The sequence below is a fragment of the Chanodichthys erythropterus genome, chromosome 9, assembly GCF_024489055.1.
Source record: "Chanodichthys erythropterus isolate Z2021 chromosome 9, ASM2448905v1, whole genome shotgun sequence".
Classification (NCBI taxonomy): Eukaryota; Metazoa; Chordata; class Actinopteri; order Cypriniformes; family Xenocyprididae; genus Chanodichthys; species Chanodichthys erythropterus.
In genome coordinates this window covers 29,958,967-29,979,004 of record NC_090229.1, presented here as the reverse complement: position 1 = coordinate 29,979,004, position 20,038 = coordinate 29,958,967, and the positions used below count along the sequence as shown (strand labels likewise).

Genomic DNA, 20,038 nt, shown 5'->3' with positions numbered 1-20,038 from the left:
AAATTAGCCCAAGCTTTATTCACCCTCAAGCCATCCTAGGTGTATATGACTTTCTTCTTTCGGATGAACACAATCAGTGATATTTTAATAAATATCCTGACGCATCCGAGCTTTATAATGGCAGTGAACGGGACCAACGAGTATGAGCTGAAGAAAGTTCCTTCAATTCACATCCATCCATCATAAATGTGTACTCCACATGGCTCCGGCTCTGTTTTTTTACAGTTTGTAAGTTGAATATGGAAGGTGGTCTGGCGGAAGCTATATATTTTACTCCATAACTTGTTAAATATATATATATTTTTTACACAAACATATTGTCCCTCCCACCCCCCGGAGCCATGTGGGGTACGTTTATGATAGATGGATGTGGATTGAAGGAACTTTTTTTTCAGCTCATACTCGTTCACTCGGTCCTGTTCACTGCCATTATAAAGCTCGGATGCTTCAGGATATTAATATATCTCTAAATGTGTTCATTAGAAAGAAGAAAGTCACATACATTTAGGATGGCTTGAGGGCGAGTAAAGCTTGGGCTAATTTTCATTTGAAAGTGAACTAATCCTTTAACCTTTATAAGGGTGTGTGTAGCCATCTTGTACCAACCAAGATTAGGATTTCTCATTCAGCCATCATCATAGTCATTCCATTTGTCCTTTGTAAGAGCAGCATCTCTCACAGAGCCTGGACATTAGCTCAAGGAGGCATGTACACTACGATGGAGTTTTGATTTAAGAAAGTGTAACATGTATTTAAATATAATTATACCTCATCTACATGCTTGAAAGTGGAATTGAATTGGCGCCATATTGTGTAGTCTCTATTAATTAAATCTTTAAAGACATATGCCTGTAGTAAACAGTTCGAGTATAATTAAAGCTTTAGAGCTCAACCGTGATCTGAAATAGTACAACCACATACCAGCATGTGAAACCATTCGGCTGCTGGGCTCAATATGTGGGAACGACTCTGTTCTTTACACTTTTAAACCAGTTACTGAACGCATATAAATGGCTCTGTGGAAATGTAGTGAGAGTTTGTATAAACATGTCAACTTGTTTTCAAGGACGCTTATGTAGTTCTCAGCTTTATTGTGGAGGTTCAACTGGAGATTCTTATTGAAGTTATAGGTGTAGAGGGAGCCATTATTATAGGTGTAGAGGGAGCCATTATTAATGTACGACTTCTTCCAATTCACTGACATTGTGCTCTTTTCTCTAATATTTTTGCAATTCATCATCAGTTCAGTATCCTTCTGGGATCCAGCAATTTGATCTACTCTTTCTGAGATACAAAATGTTGGCTGTTTTGGCATGACAACTTCCTCTCAGTGTTTTAAGACATTTCTGACATCACAAAAACATCTACTTCTGCAAACTAATTATTGTATATTGAAAAAGTAGCAGTAGTACAGTATTGCTTTATTTTGTAATTCCACTACCATTAAATGTTTTTTGAAAGTCTGTTATGCTCACTTATTTGATAAAGATACAGTAAAAACAGTAATATTGTGAAATGTAATGACATTTTTTAAATGACAGACTTATTTTATTGTATTTTTAAAAGTTAATTTATTCAGAATTATTCAAAGCTGAATTTTTAGCAGCCATTAGTCCAGTTTCCAGTGTCACATGTTTCCTGAGGACCAAATCAGCATATTACTTAGCTGATTTATTACTTAAAAATGAGCATATTATATTATATTAATGATTTCTGATTATTATCAATGTTGAAAATGGTTGTGCTGCTAAATATATTTATGAAAAACATGATAATGTTTTTGAGGATTTTTTAATAGAAAGTTAAAAAGAACAGCATTTATTTGAAATAGACATAATTTAATGCATCCTCAATTTCTTAAAAAAACAAATCTTACTAAGCCCAAAGTTTTGAGCGATTATGTATATGTACATTATTATTTATAGTTTAATGATTTATTTATTTTGTAAGTTGTCAAATGTAGTGTATGATTTACTTCTCACCTGTGGGGAGACATTACAGGTCAATACGGTAAAAAAACAATCCTATGAAATGTTACAAAACTGGTCAAATTTTCATTGGCTTAGCTGTTTTTTTGTATTGAAAGTTGTAGAACATCTGTTAATGCCTTGTCATTGGAGGATTTAAAACATGACAAAAATCTTACAACAACAACAAAAAAAAAACTTAACTATTTTGCTGGCTCTCATGAGGATAAGTAACATTTACCATGTCTATGACATTTTCTTTAATATTGTAGTAAACAGTGCTACTTTTATGCACAGTAGACACTACAAAAATCTTTAGATTAATCCAGCCTTGAAGGATAAAGTGTGAGATTTGCACATTGTCATTAAATTGGATTAGGTCACCATCCACGTTGAGCTGAGTGGGTGTGTGTGTTGACGGAACGCAGTTTATCTGTCATAACAATGTCGCCAGTGATTTGACTGCTGCCACGCTCTAAAACAGCACCTTGCCAATACATCCACCTGTTTGTCATTGTTTGTAAAAAATGTTCCAATGTGATACAGTCATGTACAACTATTTGAATATGTCATATATGTAAATAAAAGAACTTCAACACAACATTCTCTCAGTTTCAAGTTTATGATGGGAAGCGTTTCTATTATCCTTTGCTTTTTCTCAAAGGAAATGAAGAACTTCAAGGCCTAGTACAGCAGCTGAAATGGCTCACCCACAAAAAAGTCTGTCTTAGGCCTGCTGAGTAGTGAGGATTCGGTCATGAACGATTCATTCATTTTGAACAAGTCTCAGAGAGTGATTCATTCATTTTTTTGTTGACCGCGCATGCGCAACATCCCATAGGTTCTGTACAGGAAACAGAAATTATTAGTTCGCCTCCCGAGTCTTCGGGTCCGTGTCGTCCATTCATCCCATAACAGCCCATTGGATAAGGCTATGCAGTCTATACTGGAAACAGAAATGATTAGTTCGTCTCCTGAGTATTAAGGTCTGAGTCGTTCGTTCTTTTGTCACATGATGTGACGACCATATTGGATTCAGAAATTAGTTAATAATTCCCAACCTTCCTTACAAACAAGTACGTTTTTTTTCTTCTTAGTTACGTAATGCGTTTCTGGTCTCAAAATACTTACAATTTATACATTTGTGAGTTTCTGTCATGATGGTTCTTTTCCATAACTCGCTATAAATGAACGACTCGGGAGGTCAATTAGTCATTTTTATTTAAGCTACAGACTGCTTCAGCCTATGGGGATGTGATGTAAGAAAAGAACGAACGACTCGGATCGGGAGGTGAGGTGAATTAACGGAGTGCCTAGCTTTCTCATAATTTGGCCTTGGCTGCATTATAGTTTTTTCTTATTCTAAATGTGATTAACGTTTGTGTAAGTTGATGTAAGAAGTGTTGCAGAATTTGGCTATAACCATGTTATAGTAGTGTAATGGTACAAATATTCGTCATGGTTCGGTACAGGCAGTCAGACGACGAATACAGTCGGTCAGAGGTGATCCACACTCCAATCGAAAAGGAGGCATGTGCGCGGTAATGCAATGCTGTTTGCTAACCGCCACAACAGGAATAAGTGCAGAAGAAGAAGAACAGATGATATGCATAAATATATTTACGTGTAATCTCTCAACAAGTGTTTCAACCGCGGAAAGACATCAATATAACAGCTTGAGAATAGTATCTCGCGTAGCATTACATTTACCTCAGGCAAGTCATTTAGTGTCCACACCATGTTAGTTCACTAGAGAAATGAACTCTAGAGGGGAGCATTTCACTAAATATATGCACTATATTAGCTTATATATTCATTATAATTACTTTACCTGTTGGTAATGTCTTAGTTATTTAATATGTATAATTTGTCAAGAAAACAAGTTATGACAGTAACTGTAAATGATTGTATTGCAAAAATGACTTGGAGTCGAAAAGTAAATTAGATTTAGAAGTTAATGCAACATGTTTATTTGAGTGTTTATCTAAAAATAAAAACAGCAACTGAATTTAATAGTTTGGGCTCTGTTGTTAAATTGAAAACGTCACTTATAATTGAATTTACAGTATTTAAAGAGAGAGGCATAATTTGCTAAATAAATGACTGTTTAATAAAAAAGAAGCAATTTTATGTTTAGTTTTCTCCCCCCTGCTGTACCGAACCGTGACTTCAATACCGAGGTACGTATCGAACCGTCATGTTTGTGTACCATTACACCCCCACCATGTAACATTTCAAATTATATTCTGCTGAAATGAACAAACTGACTTGAAAAAAGATTTGTTCATTTTGCTGAACAACTCAAAGATCCAAATCGGTAAAATGACCAGAACTTCCCATCACTACTGCTGCAGGCTGTAAAAAATAAATGGAGAACTGGACATTGGTTTTAGGCTCTACATTGACGTATGTCTGGAGAACTGTGTCAAGCACTGAAGCAGAGGGACAAGTTGTTCTGCCAGAGTCCTTTTACTTAACATGAATTATAAACATTCATTCAGCCTGCTGCTGCTGGGCTGGAGTCTGACCTGAGAAACAGAGATTTTCCTTCATGGTGACATTTCACTTGAAGAGTGCCAATTCTTAGGTAACAGCCCTTAGACCAAGAGGGGATACAATGACTTCACCCGGTCAAAGAGCTGATGGATAGATCACAACACAAAAAACTGCATGCTGAACACGAGTAAGCCTCATGCTTATTGTTTTCACATGTTTAGTACAGGGGATTCAATTTAGATATTAACAGATCTTTAAAATAGCCAATGGTTTACATCTGGTGAATATCACTCTTGCATTATTACGGGAGGAGTTCCAGATCTCCAAATCAGTTTTGGTGGAACACTCAAAATGACAAACTGACTCCAATTAAGTGTCTGCCAGGGCACACTGGGCATGTGATCATGTGCGTCAGCTTCTGCACAATTACCTTACCTTTACCAGCTCTGAATCCATCAAACTAACTAGATTATAAACTGCCATGTTCATTCATCTAATTTGTGGTACTGCAACAGCACATGCAGAACAGAAACTACATTCATCTGTTTTTGTATATTTTTTGTTAAATATTGCCAGTGGGATTCTCATTACATGAGATATCAGTAAATACCATGAATGTTGCATATGACATTTTCATTAAACAATAACACATATTGTAAGCTAAACCTGAGACCAAAGGAATTTGCTTTCAATTGCTTTCTGTTGTTTGCACTCCACATAAGTTTGTGTAAAACCTGATTACCATGTTCCCCAACATCATTTGAAAAAGATCCAAAGAGCATCTTGTGCTTCAGTGTAAGGAAATCTGACCTTTTGAACAAAAGAGTTCACATGATCCATGTTACAAAATTACTTATTGGATTAGTGACCTAAAATACCCAAACTCCAAAAACAGATTTCAATGTGGTTGCCGACATTTAAACACATTCAACTTTTGTAAATCAAAATAAGTGTTACTGAACAAAGTAGCCCCAGTCTGCTCGCTCTCTCTCTAGAGAGAGCGGGGTGTGTGTGTGTGTGTGTGTGTGTGTGTATATATATATATATATATATATATATATATATATATATATATATATATATATATATATATATATATATATATATACACACAAACACACCGATCAGGCATAACATTATGACCATCGACAGGTGAAGTGAATAACACTGATTATCTCTTCATCACAGCACCTGTCTTAATCAGCAAGTGAACATTTTGTCCTCAAAATTGATGTGTTAGAAGCAGGAAAAATGGGCAAGCATAAGGATTTGAGCGAGTTTGACAAGAGCCAAATTGTGATGGCTAGACGATTGGGTCAGAGCATCTCCAAAACTGCAGCTCTTGTGGGGTGTTCCCGGTCCCCTGCAGTGGTTAGTATCAAAAGTGGTCCAAGGAAGGAGCAGTGGTGAACTGGCTACATGGTCACGGGCGGCCAAGGCTCACTGATGCACGTGGGGAGCGAAAGCTGGGCCTTGTGGTCCGATCCAACAGATGAGCTAATGTAGCTCAAATTAATGCTGGTTCTGACAGAACGGTGTTAGAATACACAGTGCATCGCAGTTTGTTGCGTATGGGGCTGCATAGCTGCAGACCAGTCAGAGTGCCCATGCTGACCCCTGTCCGAAATGAGCATGAGAACTGGACCACGGAGAAATGGAAGAAGGTGGCCTGGTCTGATGAATCACGTTTTCTTTTACATCACGTGGATGGCCGGGTGCTTGTGTGTCACTTACCTGGGGAACACGTGGCACCAGGATGCACTATGGGAAGAAGGCAGGAGGAGGCAGTGTGATGCTTTGGGCAATGTTCTGCTGGGAAACCTTGGGACCTGCCAACCATGTGGATGTTACTTTGACACTTACCACCTACCTAAGCATTGTTGCAAACCATGTACACCCTTTAATGGAAACGGTATTCCCTGGTGGCTGTGGCCTCTTTCAGCAGGATAATGTGCCCTGCCACAAAGCCTCCATATTCCCCAGATCTCAATCCAATCGAGCATCTGTGGGATGTGCTGAACAAACAAGTCCGATCCATGGAGGCCCCACCTCGCAACTTACAGGACTTAAAAGATCTGCTGCTAGCATCTTGATGCCAGATACCACAGCACACCTTCAGGGGTCTAATGGAGTCCATGCCTGGACGGGTCAGGGCTGTTTTGGCAGCAAAAGAGGGAACAAAACAATATTATAAAGGTGGTCATAATGTTATGCCTGATCGGTGTATATACATACATATGTGTGTGTGTGTGTGTATATATATATAATATATATATATATATATATATATATATATATATATATTTATATTTATATATATATAGCCTATGTGTGTGTGTTGTGTATATATAATACAAATGTATATGCATCGCTTTTGTGTGTGTGTGTGTGTATACGTAACCACAAATTCAGTAAGTACAGAAGGCCTAGATACCTCGCTTCAGTCGGGTCTGACTGACACACGGAAACTTTGACGCTTCGCATTTGTACAGTAGCTCACAGTACTACATGTGCAGGGCGGAGCTTCACATGCAACATAACATTGACAGCGCAACTAGTTTGGTTTAGTCTGGCAAGGTATGAACCCAGAGACTACAGATGCTTCGACGTTGGGTTAATTCAGCTTAAGAACCTAGTCCAATTACCATGAAGACAGGAGGAGAAATCCCTCCGTGTCCACCGCTGAGCAACTGAAGAAGAGAAACACCGTGAATGTGAATGTTTCCTCATGACAGCAGGACTGGAGATGCGAGCGTCGCTCTCGTGGGCTCTGTATTCAGGGCAAGATAGCTAGACTTTTCTAATCTTATCTGTAAGCCGTTTGTTATTCCTCCACTAAAGAGCTGCGAGTGGGATTTCCTTCGTAAGATTCGACTTTTTTCCAGCTCGCTTCTTATCATGGAGATGTACACGGACGTCTTACTAGTCACTGCAAACGTTGGATCACTGTTTGACAATGTAAGTCGCCTCTGTTTAAATTCCTTATTATTTTCCAGGTGGAATATTACTCAATATCATAAATGAGTAACGCAACGAATTATTTCGACTTTTGTTATTTTAACTGGTTCCTTTTCAACTGCACGCAGACTAGTAACCTGCTGTTCAACGCTATCTGTGCTTTCTTAGGTAATCTTAAAAATAGTCGTTAACCTTATATGAATATAGGTAGGCCAAATCACCCACATGAATAGCTGCGTTTTAAACGGCTCCGAAATGCGCTATATTTCAGTCTGTTTAATTTTATAATTCAACCGTTGTTATATTGTAAGGGGCCGTTGACAAGGAACGCCTTCTTGCGTCATTCTGCGCTGTTTTATTATTATTATTTTTTTCATGTAAACACTTTGTAAACACTATTTTCTTTTCAGCTTTGTGCGTCTCGTTTTAAGTCGCCGTATCAAGTTAAAAGAAGTTCAACTTTTAAAACGCATCTCGAGACGCCAGCGTTCCGTAGCGCTGCGTCTCGCTATTTTTGAACGCAACAACGCGTCCTGCGCGAGTGGCTCCGACGCCTCTCGCTCATCAATGATAACGTACAGCTGGACGTTCTCATGCGGCTCCTCCATATTGCAGGTACTGCTGTGAACCCACTTCACTTTTTTTTCGCTCCACTGGGCCTTTCTAGCACACGAGTCCCCAGTCTAGAGTGATATCCTCTCCCATTCACGGTGTGCTGTCTGACAGCACCTCCCCACAGGTCTAACGACCTATCACACACCGCGCGACCGGCCTGTGTGTATTCAAATAAAACAGGAAACTGACAACCAGTTGTGAGATATTTCAAAGCGTTACCGCGAAAATGGGGAGTTGAGCTCCTGTAGCACGACATAGGCTACTACAAACTCTGGTCTACAATTATGCACATCTTGAATAAGACAGGAGAATGTTAGTCCATACTGAAGAAAGAAACAATTATACACGGGCTTTCAGAAGTGTGAATAGTAATGTTGGCATTACTGCATGTGAATAGTAAAGTTGGCAGTTTATGGCAAGTTGTTTTTACATTTTTAAGACTGGAAGACGCAATTTCTTTATGTTATTTCGTATTAGTATTGTTTTCAGTTTCATTAGTACTTGTTTATTATACTAGTCATTATTAAAGTGGTAAGTGATGATTTAGAAATTTTGAGAAATCAAACTTTGCAAATCTTAATTTTTTATAGAATTTTGCAGTATTTATTAAATTATTTATCTGTGCACACACACACATATATATATATATATATATATATATATATATATATATATATATATATATATATATATATATATTTTATTCATGTGCCCTCGTAATCTTTAATCAAAGTAACTTTCCCTCCTTGGAAGATGGAGAAAAGAGAAAAGAGAGAAAACATAAGAGAAAAGAAAAGATGTCTTTTCTTTTCTCTTATGTTTTTAAGTGCTAGGACACAGAACCTGTCATTCACGTGAGATCAGAGCTGTAGTAAACAATCCAGTCAATTCCCGATAGAAAAAATAAGTCCGAACCATTTTATCTTGTTGCAAAAGCCATTTCACTTGGATAAATATCACAATAGGGAAGAAAACTTCTGTATCATTACGATTTCTCTCCTCTCCCCAATCACTGTCTCGCCTCAACTATCCTCTGAAATAAAGGCAAAAAAGTCCCAAAATGTAACTTGATAATATTAGTACCTGTAACATTTACATTTATGCATTTGGCAGATGCTTTTATCCAAAGCGACTTACATTGCATTATACTACATATTTGTATCTGAGTATGTGCAATCCCTGGGATTGAACCCATGACCTTGGCATTGCTAGTGCCATGCTCTAACCACTGAGCTACACTGAGCTACAGGAAAGCTCTGTAACATAAAAATAGATTCTAGCTGAAAACAGCCTCACAAATCAACTTTTAGGGAAACCATGATACCTTAAAGGGTTAGTTCACCCAAAAATGAAAATAATGTCATTTATTATTCACCCTCATGTCGTTCTACACCGGTAAGACCTTAGTTTATCTTCAGAAATCAAATTAAGATATTTTTGTTGAATTCCATTGGCTCAGTGACACCCGCATAGCCAGTAATGACATTTCCTCTCTCGAGATCCATTAATATACTAAAAACATATTTAAATCAGTTCATGTGAGTATAGTGATTCAATATTAATATTATAAAGTGACAATACTTTTTGTGCAGCAAAAAAACAAAAACAAAATAAAGATTTTTCAACAATTTAGTGATGGGCCGATTTCAAAACACTGCTTCGGAGCTTTACGAATTGAATCAGTGATTTGGAGCGCCAAAGTCACGTGATTTCAGCAGTTTAGGCGTTTGATAGGAGATCTGAATCACTGATTCAATTCGTCAAGCTCCGAAACAGTGTTTTGAAATCGGCCCATCACTATATTGTTGAAAAGTCGTTATTTTGGTTTTTTTGCTGCGCAAGAAGTATTCTCATCGCCTAATAATAATAAGATAGAACCGCTGAATTCACATGAACTGTTTTAAATGTGTTTTTTAGTACCTTTATGGATCTTAAGCATTACAATGGCATTGCTGTCTATAGAGGCCTCACTGAGCCATTGGATTTAATCCAAATATCTTAATTTGTGTTCCGAAGATGAACGAAGGTCTTACGGGTGTAGAACGACATGAGGGTGAGTAATAAATTACATTATTTTCATTTTTGGGTTAACTAACCCTTTAAAACATGAAAAATGTCCATAAATTAAACATTTTATTCTAGCTTCGTGTATTCATTTTTTATCAACACTTGAATGTATGTTTCATTAAAAAAGCAACATTTTAAACAAAAACTTGAGAAAATCATGTTTTTGTCGAAGACCGTGTTCGGATTAGGCCTGTCGCAATAATCAATATATTGACTTATTGCACAAAAATATATATATATATATATATATATATATATATATATATATATATATATATATATATATATATACATGACCTCCATAATTTATATATCACCCATTATGTTTAGATAATAATGAATGTCACCAACATTTTTCCAATCATCCTGTCATCTGCAGTTCCTACACAGAGCAGTCAGCGACAGGTGAAACAAGGCGTTACTATTTGAGACAATATAGTGTTTTTCTGACAATTACAGACAGTTCAGAAGAATGCTCTCAATTTCAAAGCCACGATCCACTGTTCTGGTGCAAATATAAATGTCTTTGTTCATACGGAGATCTGACTGCTAAGTAGTAGGGTTTGTGTTTACAGGGGGGGGTACTTCATAAAAGTAATTAACAAGGGTTTTCTCTGTAGACGGACTGGAGCCGGAACTTAGATTCTGAATTAGAATTATGTTTTGAAAGAATCATCTGAATTATATATTTGTCTGGTTCGTCCACGGTTCCTACAACAGAAAGGCATTTCATCTTACGCAGGCACAGAACGGATGTGTTACTTGGCCGTCGGGTGTCGAGCGTTGGTTTGGTGTGTCAGGGCAACTTTGGAGCCAGACGCTGCCGATATGAGCCAACCCCGCAGTCTGCTTTCGTCGCCACTAGTTCGTTGACGTCGGCTTGGTCTGTTCCTGCATCGGAACACACCAAGCCGAAGGTCGGCCATCGGCCAATTTTCGTGTGTCGGTCGACTAAGTTTCCTCAGTGTGTTCTGCATTGCGGCTGAAGTTGGTCCTTGTCAGCTTTTTTTTCATCCGATTCGACATGTTGAATCCTCGTCAGGCCATCTGCAAGAGAGAGAACTCTGATTGGCTGTTTAGTATAGCAAACCAGAGTTGGTGTGTCCCAGCCTTTAGGACAGTGGTCTCAAACTGCCGGCCCGCCCTCCCCCTTTACCCGGCCCGCAACTGATCTCAAAAATAAAACATAATCCGGCCCGCTAAATTATTATTATTATTTTTCTCTCCAGTTGCTACCTCTCTGATATGCAAAGAAAAAGTCGCTGTTCTATGGGGGCATTCACATATCGCGTCACATAAGCAGCCGACCCGCATTCTCCTTCTTTCCAAAGCGCTTTCGCTCCAGTGGCGTCTGTCGTTGCTATGCAACCATGAGCCGCGCTCTCAACCGCGTCGCTTCTATTATGAGCGCTCTTGCCCAAATTACAGTAAAAGCACTCGACTTTAAGTCACGAGCGTCGATTTAAACCACCAAAACGCGTCCGATGCAGCCATTAAACGTTACCGATGCTCAAACGGCATCTTGGACAAATGCGCTGCCAGGTGTCTGTCAAGAAACAGAAGCGTGTACACATATATTCAGGGATTGTATTTGTTCAGTACAGTGTTGGTCAGTGCAAAATTTTAATGTTATTTAAGCTGACATAAAGTAAGGGAAAATACTTCCACTAAATATTAAAAACTAATAATGTATGTAACAATGAGAGATTTTTATTTTTTGGCAAAATAAAGTTGATTATATATATATATATATATATATATATATATATATATATATATATATATATATATATATATATATATATATATATATATATATATATATATAGCTCCAGTTTTTTGTTTATTTCTGACCCCTCCACACCACAAGTGTTGATGGTTTTGTTCCTAAATAACTACATTTTTTTTATTCCATGCACCTTGTTGGATGTGAGAAGTTGCACCAGACTATTGCAATTAATAGTATATTAGGCCTAGTAGTATTATATTAGTAATAGTATTACATAATTATATTACACTCTGTAACAATGAGAGAGACACTGCTGTCTCTGCTGAATATTTATAGTATAGGTATAAAGATATTTTAGTAGGCAAATTTGATGTAAATGAGAAATAATGCAAAGTAAATTTTCTGAAATGTTGCGCTTTCTTGCACTTGAATGTTAATATGGCCCTCCTATGAGGTGTCAATCACAGAAACGGCCCCCTGCCAATTTGAGTTTGAAACCCCTGCTTTAGGAGATGTGCCCCCTACCATATAATAGTGAAAATTCCGTCAATGGTGTAAGTTAATTTGTAAGTTAATGGTGTAAGTTAATTTGAATAAGTTCAATTGTATAGAACTTTTATCTCAATTTGTTCAACAGTTTTTTTTTTATGTAAGTAGTTTGTCCTCTTCTTACGCTAAAGGAATGATTGATGCCATGTCAAATTATGAGACTTGATGAGGTAGAGGATTCTTCTACATTTCTAAATAATCATGATTTCCAGATAGAAAACTACACACTTACACTGAAGGATGACCCAAGGCAATCTCCCACAACACACTATAACATTGGTGCTGCAGGTTTTTTTTTTTTTTTTTTGCAAAAGCAAAACCACTCACATTTTATTTAGACAATATAACTGTATAATTGGCCCCCCAACTGAGCCTGAGGCCAGATTCACAAAAATCTTCTTAAGAAAGAAGGTAAGAATATTCTTAAAATAAATTCAAAGATGTTCCTAAGAATGTTCCTAAGTGCAATTCTTGAAAAATTCTTAGGAGGTTCTCTTAAGAACATCTTAATTTTTTCCTTAAGAAGAAAGTGAAAGACTTTGTGGTGTTATTTGATTGAAAGGTGTGTATTGCTGAAGACGTGTTGAATGGAAAAACACCTCAAAGCTCGTCTTTTTGCACTAGCTGAAGATTTCCGTAGATGATATAATAAGCACGCAGACTATTTTCGTTGTGACTGGTTTGAGGGGAGTTAATCACTCAGTGCTGTGTCAAGATAAAATAGTTATTTTAAAAGAGCTTGTCTCAAGATAGAGCGGTCTTTCCCATTCATTTGTGCTCAGTCTTTCTTGCGCTTTCTTGAGAGTGAATGCGCCCTGTATCTGTGTGTGCAGCCCATGCTGCCTCACTAGTTCTAGCTAGAATAGTGATCACTGTTTTGTATGATTGATCGGTGTCACTTAAGAGTACTCGTCCACATTCCTGGTGGTATTTTGTATATATGTAGCTAGCGTCATGTTGTAATGCTTAATATTTAAAACAACCCAATAAATTAATTAAACATCTTATATTTAGGGATATAAGACAGGTTGGAGGTTATCCTAACTTTAAGAAGTTATTTATGATGATTTTTAAGAACATTCTTTTAGGGAAAATGAATACTTCTTAAATTTGATCTTAAGAAAAAAAGATAAATCTTTCTTGAAGAAAACTTCAAGAAAAGTTTTTCAGAACACAAAATATTCTTATCTTTTTTCTTATGATAGAAAATAAGAAATTGCCAGTTAAGAAGAATTTTATTCTTAAGAATGTTTCATGAATCTGGCCCTTGGTTTCTCCTAAGGTTTTTTTCTCCATTCTGTCACCTGTTGGAGTTTGGGTTCCTAGCCATGGTTGCCTCTGGCTTATTTAGTTGGGGACACTTAATATTCAATAATATTACTGATATGATTGTATTGTCTGATGCTGTTGTATGAGAAATGAACAGAGCTGGACCATGACATTACTGTTTTCTGCAGAACTGCTTATAGATTAAATAAACTAATTTAATAATTGATGATCTTTACAATAGAACTGAATCAACACTGAACTAACTTCAGCTGAACAGCAGCTGAAATGCATAATTTTCCTGTTATCGCTTCTTTGAAACAATCTCTGTTGTATAAAGCGCTTTATAAATAAAGTTGACTTGACCTGAAGGTGATTCTAGTTATAGTCTTGCTATAGAGATAATTTTGCCTCATACTATGTATGTTCAGCCCAGTTCCGGAGTTGTGTTTTAGTTGAATTTGTTAGAGCATTGGCTTCATTGTGTGTATAGAGGACTAAGGCTACAAGTGGAAATTTGGCCCCGTACCCAGTTTCCTCCGGCCATTTTTGGCTGAGAAAAAGCACATGTCACAGTCCATTGTGACTGTAAACAGATGAATATCTTTTCCCAAAGGACTTCAACCTTTCATCACTTCTTTTTTGAACAGGTCAGTTTAAATGTTGTAGCAGACTTCCAAAAATGGTTAAATTTTTCTTATCCTCTAGAAGGGTTTACCAGACCTTTCATGTTTTGCAAGATCCTTGAGTTTAGTGTATTTAGCTCTGATTCATCATGTCTAATGAGTTGATAACATTTAGTGAAAGGGCAAATCTCACTGAAAATGCTTAATGTCTGCATTTCCTGAAAAGCATAGTGAGCATAAGTAGAGAAAATTGGTGCTAATGGTTTCTAAGATCCACTTAGGCTTACTATGCCTTTGAGAAAGCAGCGCTTTCATATTTTAGTATAAATAAATACAAAAATATAAAAAATTAAGTTATTGAGGGCATTTTCAGACCTGTAGTCTGTTTGCTTTGTTCTAAAACAGGGACTTAATTTGTTATAATGTTGCATTGTCTTCTTAGTTTGATTCGCTTTCGCAAGGCAACATTTCAAAGCGTAGTAAAATGTGTTTATGCAAGTCACATGTGAGTAAAACTGTCCCATTATTGGTCAGAGTTCACCTGTTTATGTTCCTCTGCTTCATCCATCAAGATGGATTGACAAGTTTGCTTATTGTGGCTTTATCTGTAGCTGTTGTGGCACATGCAAACACTTCTACGAATCAAGGCTTCATCGGGACAGCATTCTTGCAAAGCATGGAGAAGAGCAATTACACAACATTTTAAGATTAAGAGGAGCTCTTTGGTTCTCAACCACAAAAACTCACAGAATCAGACACTGCTGCTTTTTATATAAAACTTTTCCCGTTATGAATTATGATAGCACTTGGTTTGTTGGTCCATTGGGTCAGATTGCTTTCTCACCTCAACCAAACCATTCCAGAGTTCATTTTAAATCGGAACGAGACCACCTCATTCATTCGACCTCGGAGTGATTGTTTTGATGCAGATCTGAGCCCGATTTCCATGCCTAAACTAACTGGTGTCTAAATTAATGGAGAAACAAATCAGGTTCAGAAACAAATGCCAGGTCTGAAAACGCTCAAAGATTTTCATGACAACAACAGCACATTTTTTTCAGCTTAATTAAAATTTTGGTCAGCAAATATCACCATGATATCTACTTAAAATTGTACTTTACTAATGTAATTTTATAATATATCAAAATATTGAAATATTAAATCATTATTTTATTAGCATTAGCGTAAAATTGTTACAGTGCTGAACACACCCTTCATGTTGCTAAAAATAAACCTTGTGTTGTTTATGCAGAATTTAAATCTAAACATTTCTTGATGCTTTATTGTAAAATTTACACAAAAAAATAGCCTATTGTTTGTTCCAATACATATCAGATCTCAAATTTGATCAAAAAATGTATCAGGAAATGTATGACAGCGAATTCATGACACACATCATAGACTCTATAGTATGTTTCCATAAACTATATTCTTGTATTATCTTGTCCTGTCATTGCTGGAGCAATAGTTTGCTGAGAATCTTGCTAAACAAGTCAATACATTTATGGCATCTTGCCCTGTTGACAACAATTTTGTTTTTTCATACTTGCGTGAAGTATGTTTGTGGCTGAAGACTCTTTGTTAACATCTTTTTGTTATGCAATGAGTGTTTCAGCAATGAGTGATCATTTTTTGAAAACTGACGACTTCTTTTAGAGAGTTGAATGAGTATGTCAGATCAAATCATACAGTCATGCAGTCTTGTGATGGAATAACCGAATGCCTAGGTGCAACCATATCTGATGAACTCCTTATCAACACTTCATCAGAGCTGGTTAAAGCATTCTTTCCCTCTGATAGTGTCCCCTGAAGACCCTGTAGTGTTTACCTGCCATTTAAAAGTACTCTAATTCAATGAACTTAGTTCTATGCTATTTTAAGTCGACTGTAAGCGCCTCTGGAGCAGGCAACAGGAAATGATGCATTGCAAATTTGGGAAATCCTCTTGAGAGATAAAATGAAGGAAGTTTCCATTGGCCTCCCCACCCTTCAAATTCAGTGGAACTTAGAAAACAAAAACGGTGAATGGCAGTCCATAAAAGGTCTTTATAAGATCAAAGTAACGTTTGTAAATTGCATCAGATGCAATTCTATTTCTAGGCCCTGTCAAATTCACTACAATCAATGAGGGTGTGCTGTTCCATCCGTTCTTTCGCCGGCTGTGCAGTAAAATTCTCTTGACCTGGTTTCACTGCATGCTTGACAGGCTGTGGAAGGGAGTGGTCTTTGTTTTTTTACTTTTTTAGTGATAATTGCATGAAAGAGACACAAAAACAAAAGAAACTGTGCAATACATATAGCAGTATGATTTACACAACCTGCAGATAGACTGGCAGTGGTCTGCCCTCTTTCACAATTCTCAAATTTACTTTGAAAAGTCCTGTACCTTACAATTCTTTGTTAAATTGACAGGAGGACTGAAGTGAATTTCACGCTTGTGGTTATAATATAGCAGACCACAGGGGCACATATCTGTGACACTGATAAAACTAGTCTGTTTTGTAGCAACCAGTGTTATTAGGAAGTAGATACAGATATCTTTAAAAATGTTGTGCAACATTGTCATTCTGTGGCTGTTTTTTGTTTTGTTTTGTTTTTTTAAAAACTATTTATTTTACTAAATCCCTGAGCAGAGCTGTGATGTAACGAATTACAAATGCTCATGTTACTGTAATTAAGTTAAATTTTTAATCAATATTGTACTTTTTTTTGAGTAGTTTAAAAATTGTGTTCACTCCTAGGAAAAAAAAAAAAAAAAAAAAAAGAGAGAGAAAAAAAAAAAATTTGGGCCAAGCCCCAAAATGGCTAAACACTAAACTTTTAATAGTCTTAACCACAAATTACAGGTCAGGAAATTAGCTAAGTTCAAGCAAATGCGCTAGTTAAAAAGCTGTTGCTGTCTCAGAAAAACATTAAAGACAGAATGAAGATTTTGGCAGAATATGGGAAGTTTGATTCAGAGTGGTTCAGCAATTGTGTGTGGTGTGATGAATCACAATGAAACATGATGCTCATTGAGTGGCGTCATGATGCTCCAGAGTGGCGTCATTGAAAATTTCTCTGCTGAGAAATATAATAATAAATGCATCTCTACCACAATGAAGGATGGAGGAAGAGGTTTAATTTTGTAGGGAGCCTTTTTACCTGCTGGGATTGGTGAGCTGCTTCACTGTAAAAAGTCATTTAATACTTTGGAGTACAGGAGAATATTGCAGAATGGCTTGCTTGGTTCCCACAATTGAAAAGTTATCTAAAGACGAATGAAATGTTCAATGAAATGTGACAATGCCCCTGCCCAAATTGCAAAGACAACCAAGAAAGAAGTGGCTTGAGAACAAGTCCATCAGGCTCATGTTTTGGATTATTTGTAGCGTAACCTTAGTATTTGAAATGATTTGTTTCAGTCTTTTTGAATGGAAGTTCCCCAAACCGGAAGTGCCTCCCATATTTCAAAACGCAGTAGGCTTGTCAGGAAAAGGTGGCTAGAGAGACGAGTGATCTGCACTGGCATGTCTCGCCCTCAGCTTGTTGACTCTTGATGAATTTAGCATGAGCATGCGATGGCGATGCTTGTGAAAGTGTGTTGGGGACATTCTAAAACACTTAGTGTGGGAAAAACTGCTTACCATGGCTTAGTGTAATGAAATTGGAGGACCAAATTCAGTATGCAGCTTTATTGATGACCCACATGTGAATATCGCGATATTATGTTTGGCGATACTGTATCGATTCTCAAAAATACTGTATCGATATTTATATATTTATTTATTTACATCCAAGATTCATTACTTTGTGTTCGGTTTAAATCACGCGGAGCCGGAGAAGAGCAAGGTGAAGGTGCGTGCATCGCTAGTGTTAGTGTTGGCAAACCCAGCTCACAAGATGATAGAATTATTCCGCTCCCTCGATATACAGAGCTGAAGTTCAGCTATAAAGAAGCCACTAAGGAAATTGACAAGAGTCATTTTGTTTGCAAAATAGGCCATGTTAAAATCCAAATACTCAGGAAGCGCATTTAATCTGAGAGCTCGCTTAACATCCCAACACCATCCGCGCTCCTGAGAAGCGTTTCGATAGAATATGTGATATGTACTGTACGTTTTCCTCTCAGTAACAAAATAAACACACAACAAAATTGACAGCGGTGGCAGCAGAAAGAAAGCATCTGATCATAGTGATGTGGATATGGTTGCACCAGCTCTGCAGTTCAGTACTTTAAATAGCACTTTATACAATAGACTGCTTTAAAGCAAACTTTACAGAGTATGCACTTTCTGTTGTTAAATAGTTTAGAAATTAAAAACTGCTATACTGTGAACCTTTAAAACATATACACATAAAGAATCCTGCAGTCACTTTACTATTTTCCCTTTACTTAGATTGCACAAAATAGTGATTAGTGATATAAATGCAAATGAGTGTGTTCTTTATGATTGTTTTTTCTAAAATTAGATCTTTCTAAAAAAAAAAAAAGAAAAAAAAAAGAAATACCGTAATATATCGCCTTTCTTACAATATCGCAATATATCACTATATATATCGTATCGTAACCCCTGTATCGTGATACATATTGTATCGCCAGATTCTTGGCAATACACAGCCCTATTAAAGGCTTAGTTCACCCAAAAATGAAAATTCTGTCATTAATTACTCACCCTCATGTCGTTCCACACCTGTAAGACCTTCGTTCATCTTCGGAACACAAATTAAGCTAAGAGTGTCAGCAAACATTACATTACCAGTTTTTAAAAGGGGAGTGCTTGAAAAACCTGTAAGAGTAGTACAAGATATTACACGTCTGAAATATGTCATAGAACCTAGTTCTCAGTGTCAACCTTCATAAATGAAATTTCTAAGCTCCTTCCTGAACCCATATCATGTTTTAGAGCTACATGGCTGGCGGCTTTGTGAAGTTAATCTTAATTCCTTTGCATACTCGCCCAAATTCAAGGCATTTCTGCTATGCATGACCTGCAGTGGCAGGTCACAGATCTTCAGATGCGAGTATACACATACTGTATGCACTGCTTCATTTTCTGGATACTGCTTCAAACTATAGTCTTGCACAATCAGACTTTCGGCTGAAATACAATGCACTATGCACTATCCCATGCTGCAAAAAAACCCCACAGCAATAAAACTGTTTGAAAATGTATTTCTACACCCACTGTAAATGTTTCTCTTAGTGAGGTTTGGTTAGTGTTGGCTAAAATGCATCTTTACGCACAACTCCCATCTTCTTGAGACTCCAGAGACACCAGCAGCTTCAAATACCTGTTTGCTGCTCAACACTTTTTTTATAGCTGCCATTTTAATACAAATCATTTTTTTGACAGGAACTGTCATTAATAAGCCTTTATCTGACCGAGTTCTGCTGTTCTCTAAATCACAAATCTTATGCTAATTTGAAAATCTCCATTCAGTTTCCACACAATATTAGTTGTTTTCATGCCTTTTGCACAACATTGCACCATTTCATACTTTTCATCTTCAGAAAGATCTTTCTTCCTCCCCATATTGCATGAGAACTGTGACTTGCTTAATAATGTGGAACAACCTCGAAGTAGGGTTTCCATAGATCTGGCAAATTATTTTATCTGAGATTGATACCAGTTATCTAAAAAGAAATGGATAAATGAACAAACAAACATTTTCTTAAAAAAACTAAAATCTGAATGTTTATTCTACTGAAATCGTACTGATATGTCACTTGCATAATAATTTGAAGCGCAGTGTAGTCTTAGAATTGAGCCTGTGACATATTG

General features: G+C 36.9%; 1 protein-coding gene across 1 annotated transcript in view; it reads left to right on the top strand.

The window, feature by feature from the left end:
- Nucleotides 1-6,946: 6,946 nt before the first annotated feature.
- Nucleotides 6,947-20,038, top strand: part of inpp5l (inositol polyphosphate-5-phosphatase L) — a 33,730-nt gene continuing 20,638 nt past the window's right edge. Inside the window, exon 1 of the mRNA XM_067395272.1 lies at nt 6,947-7,421. Coding sequence (XP_067251373.1) covers nt 7,362-7,421 — 60 coding nt within the window. The 5' untranslated portion in view covers nt 6,947-7,361. The remainder of the gene's footprint in view (nt 7,422-20,038) is intronic.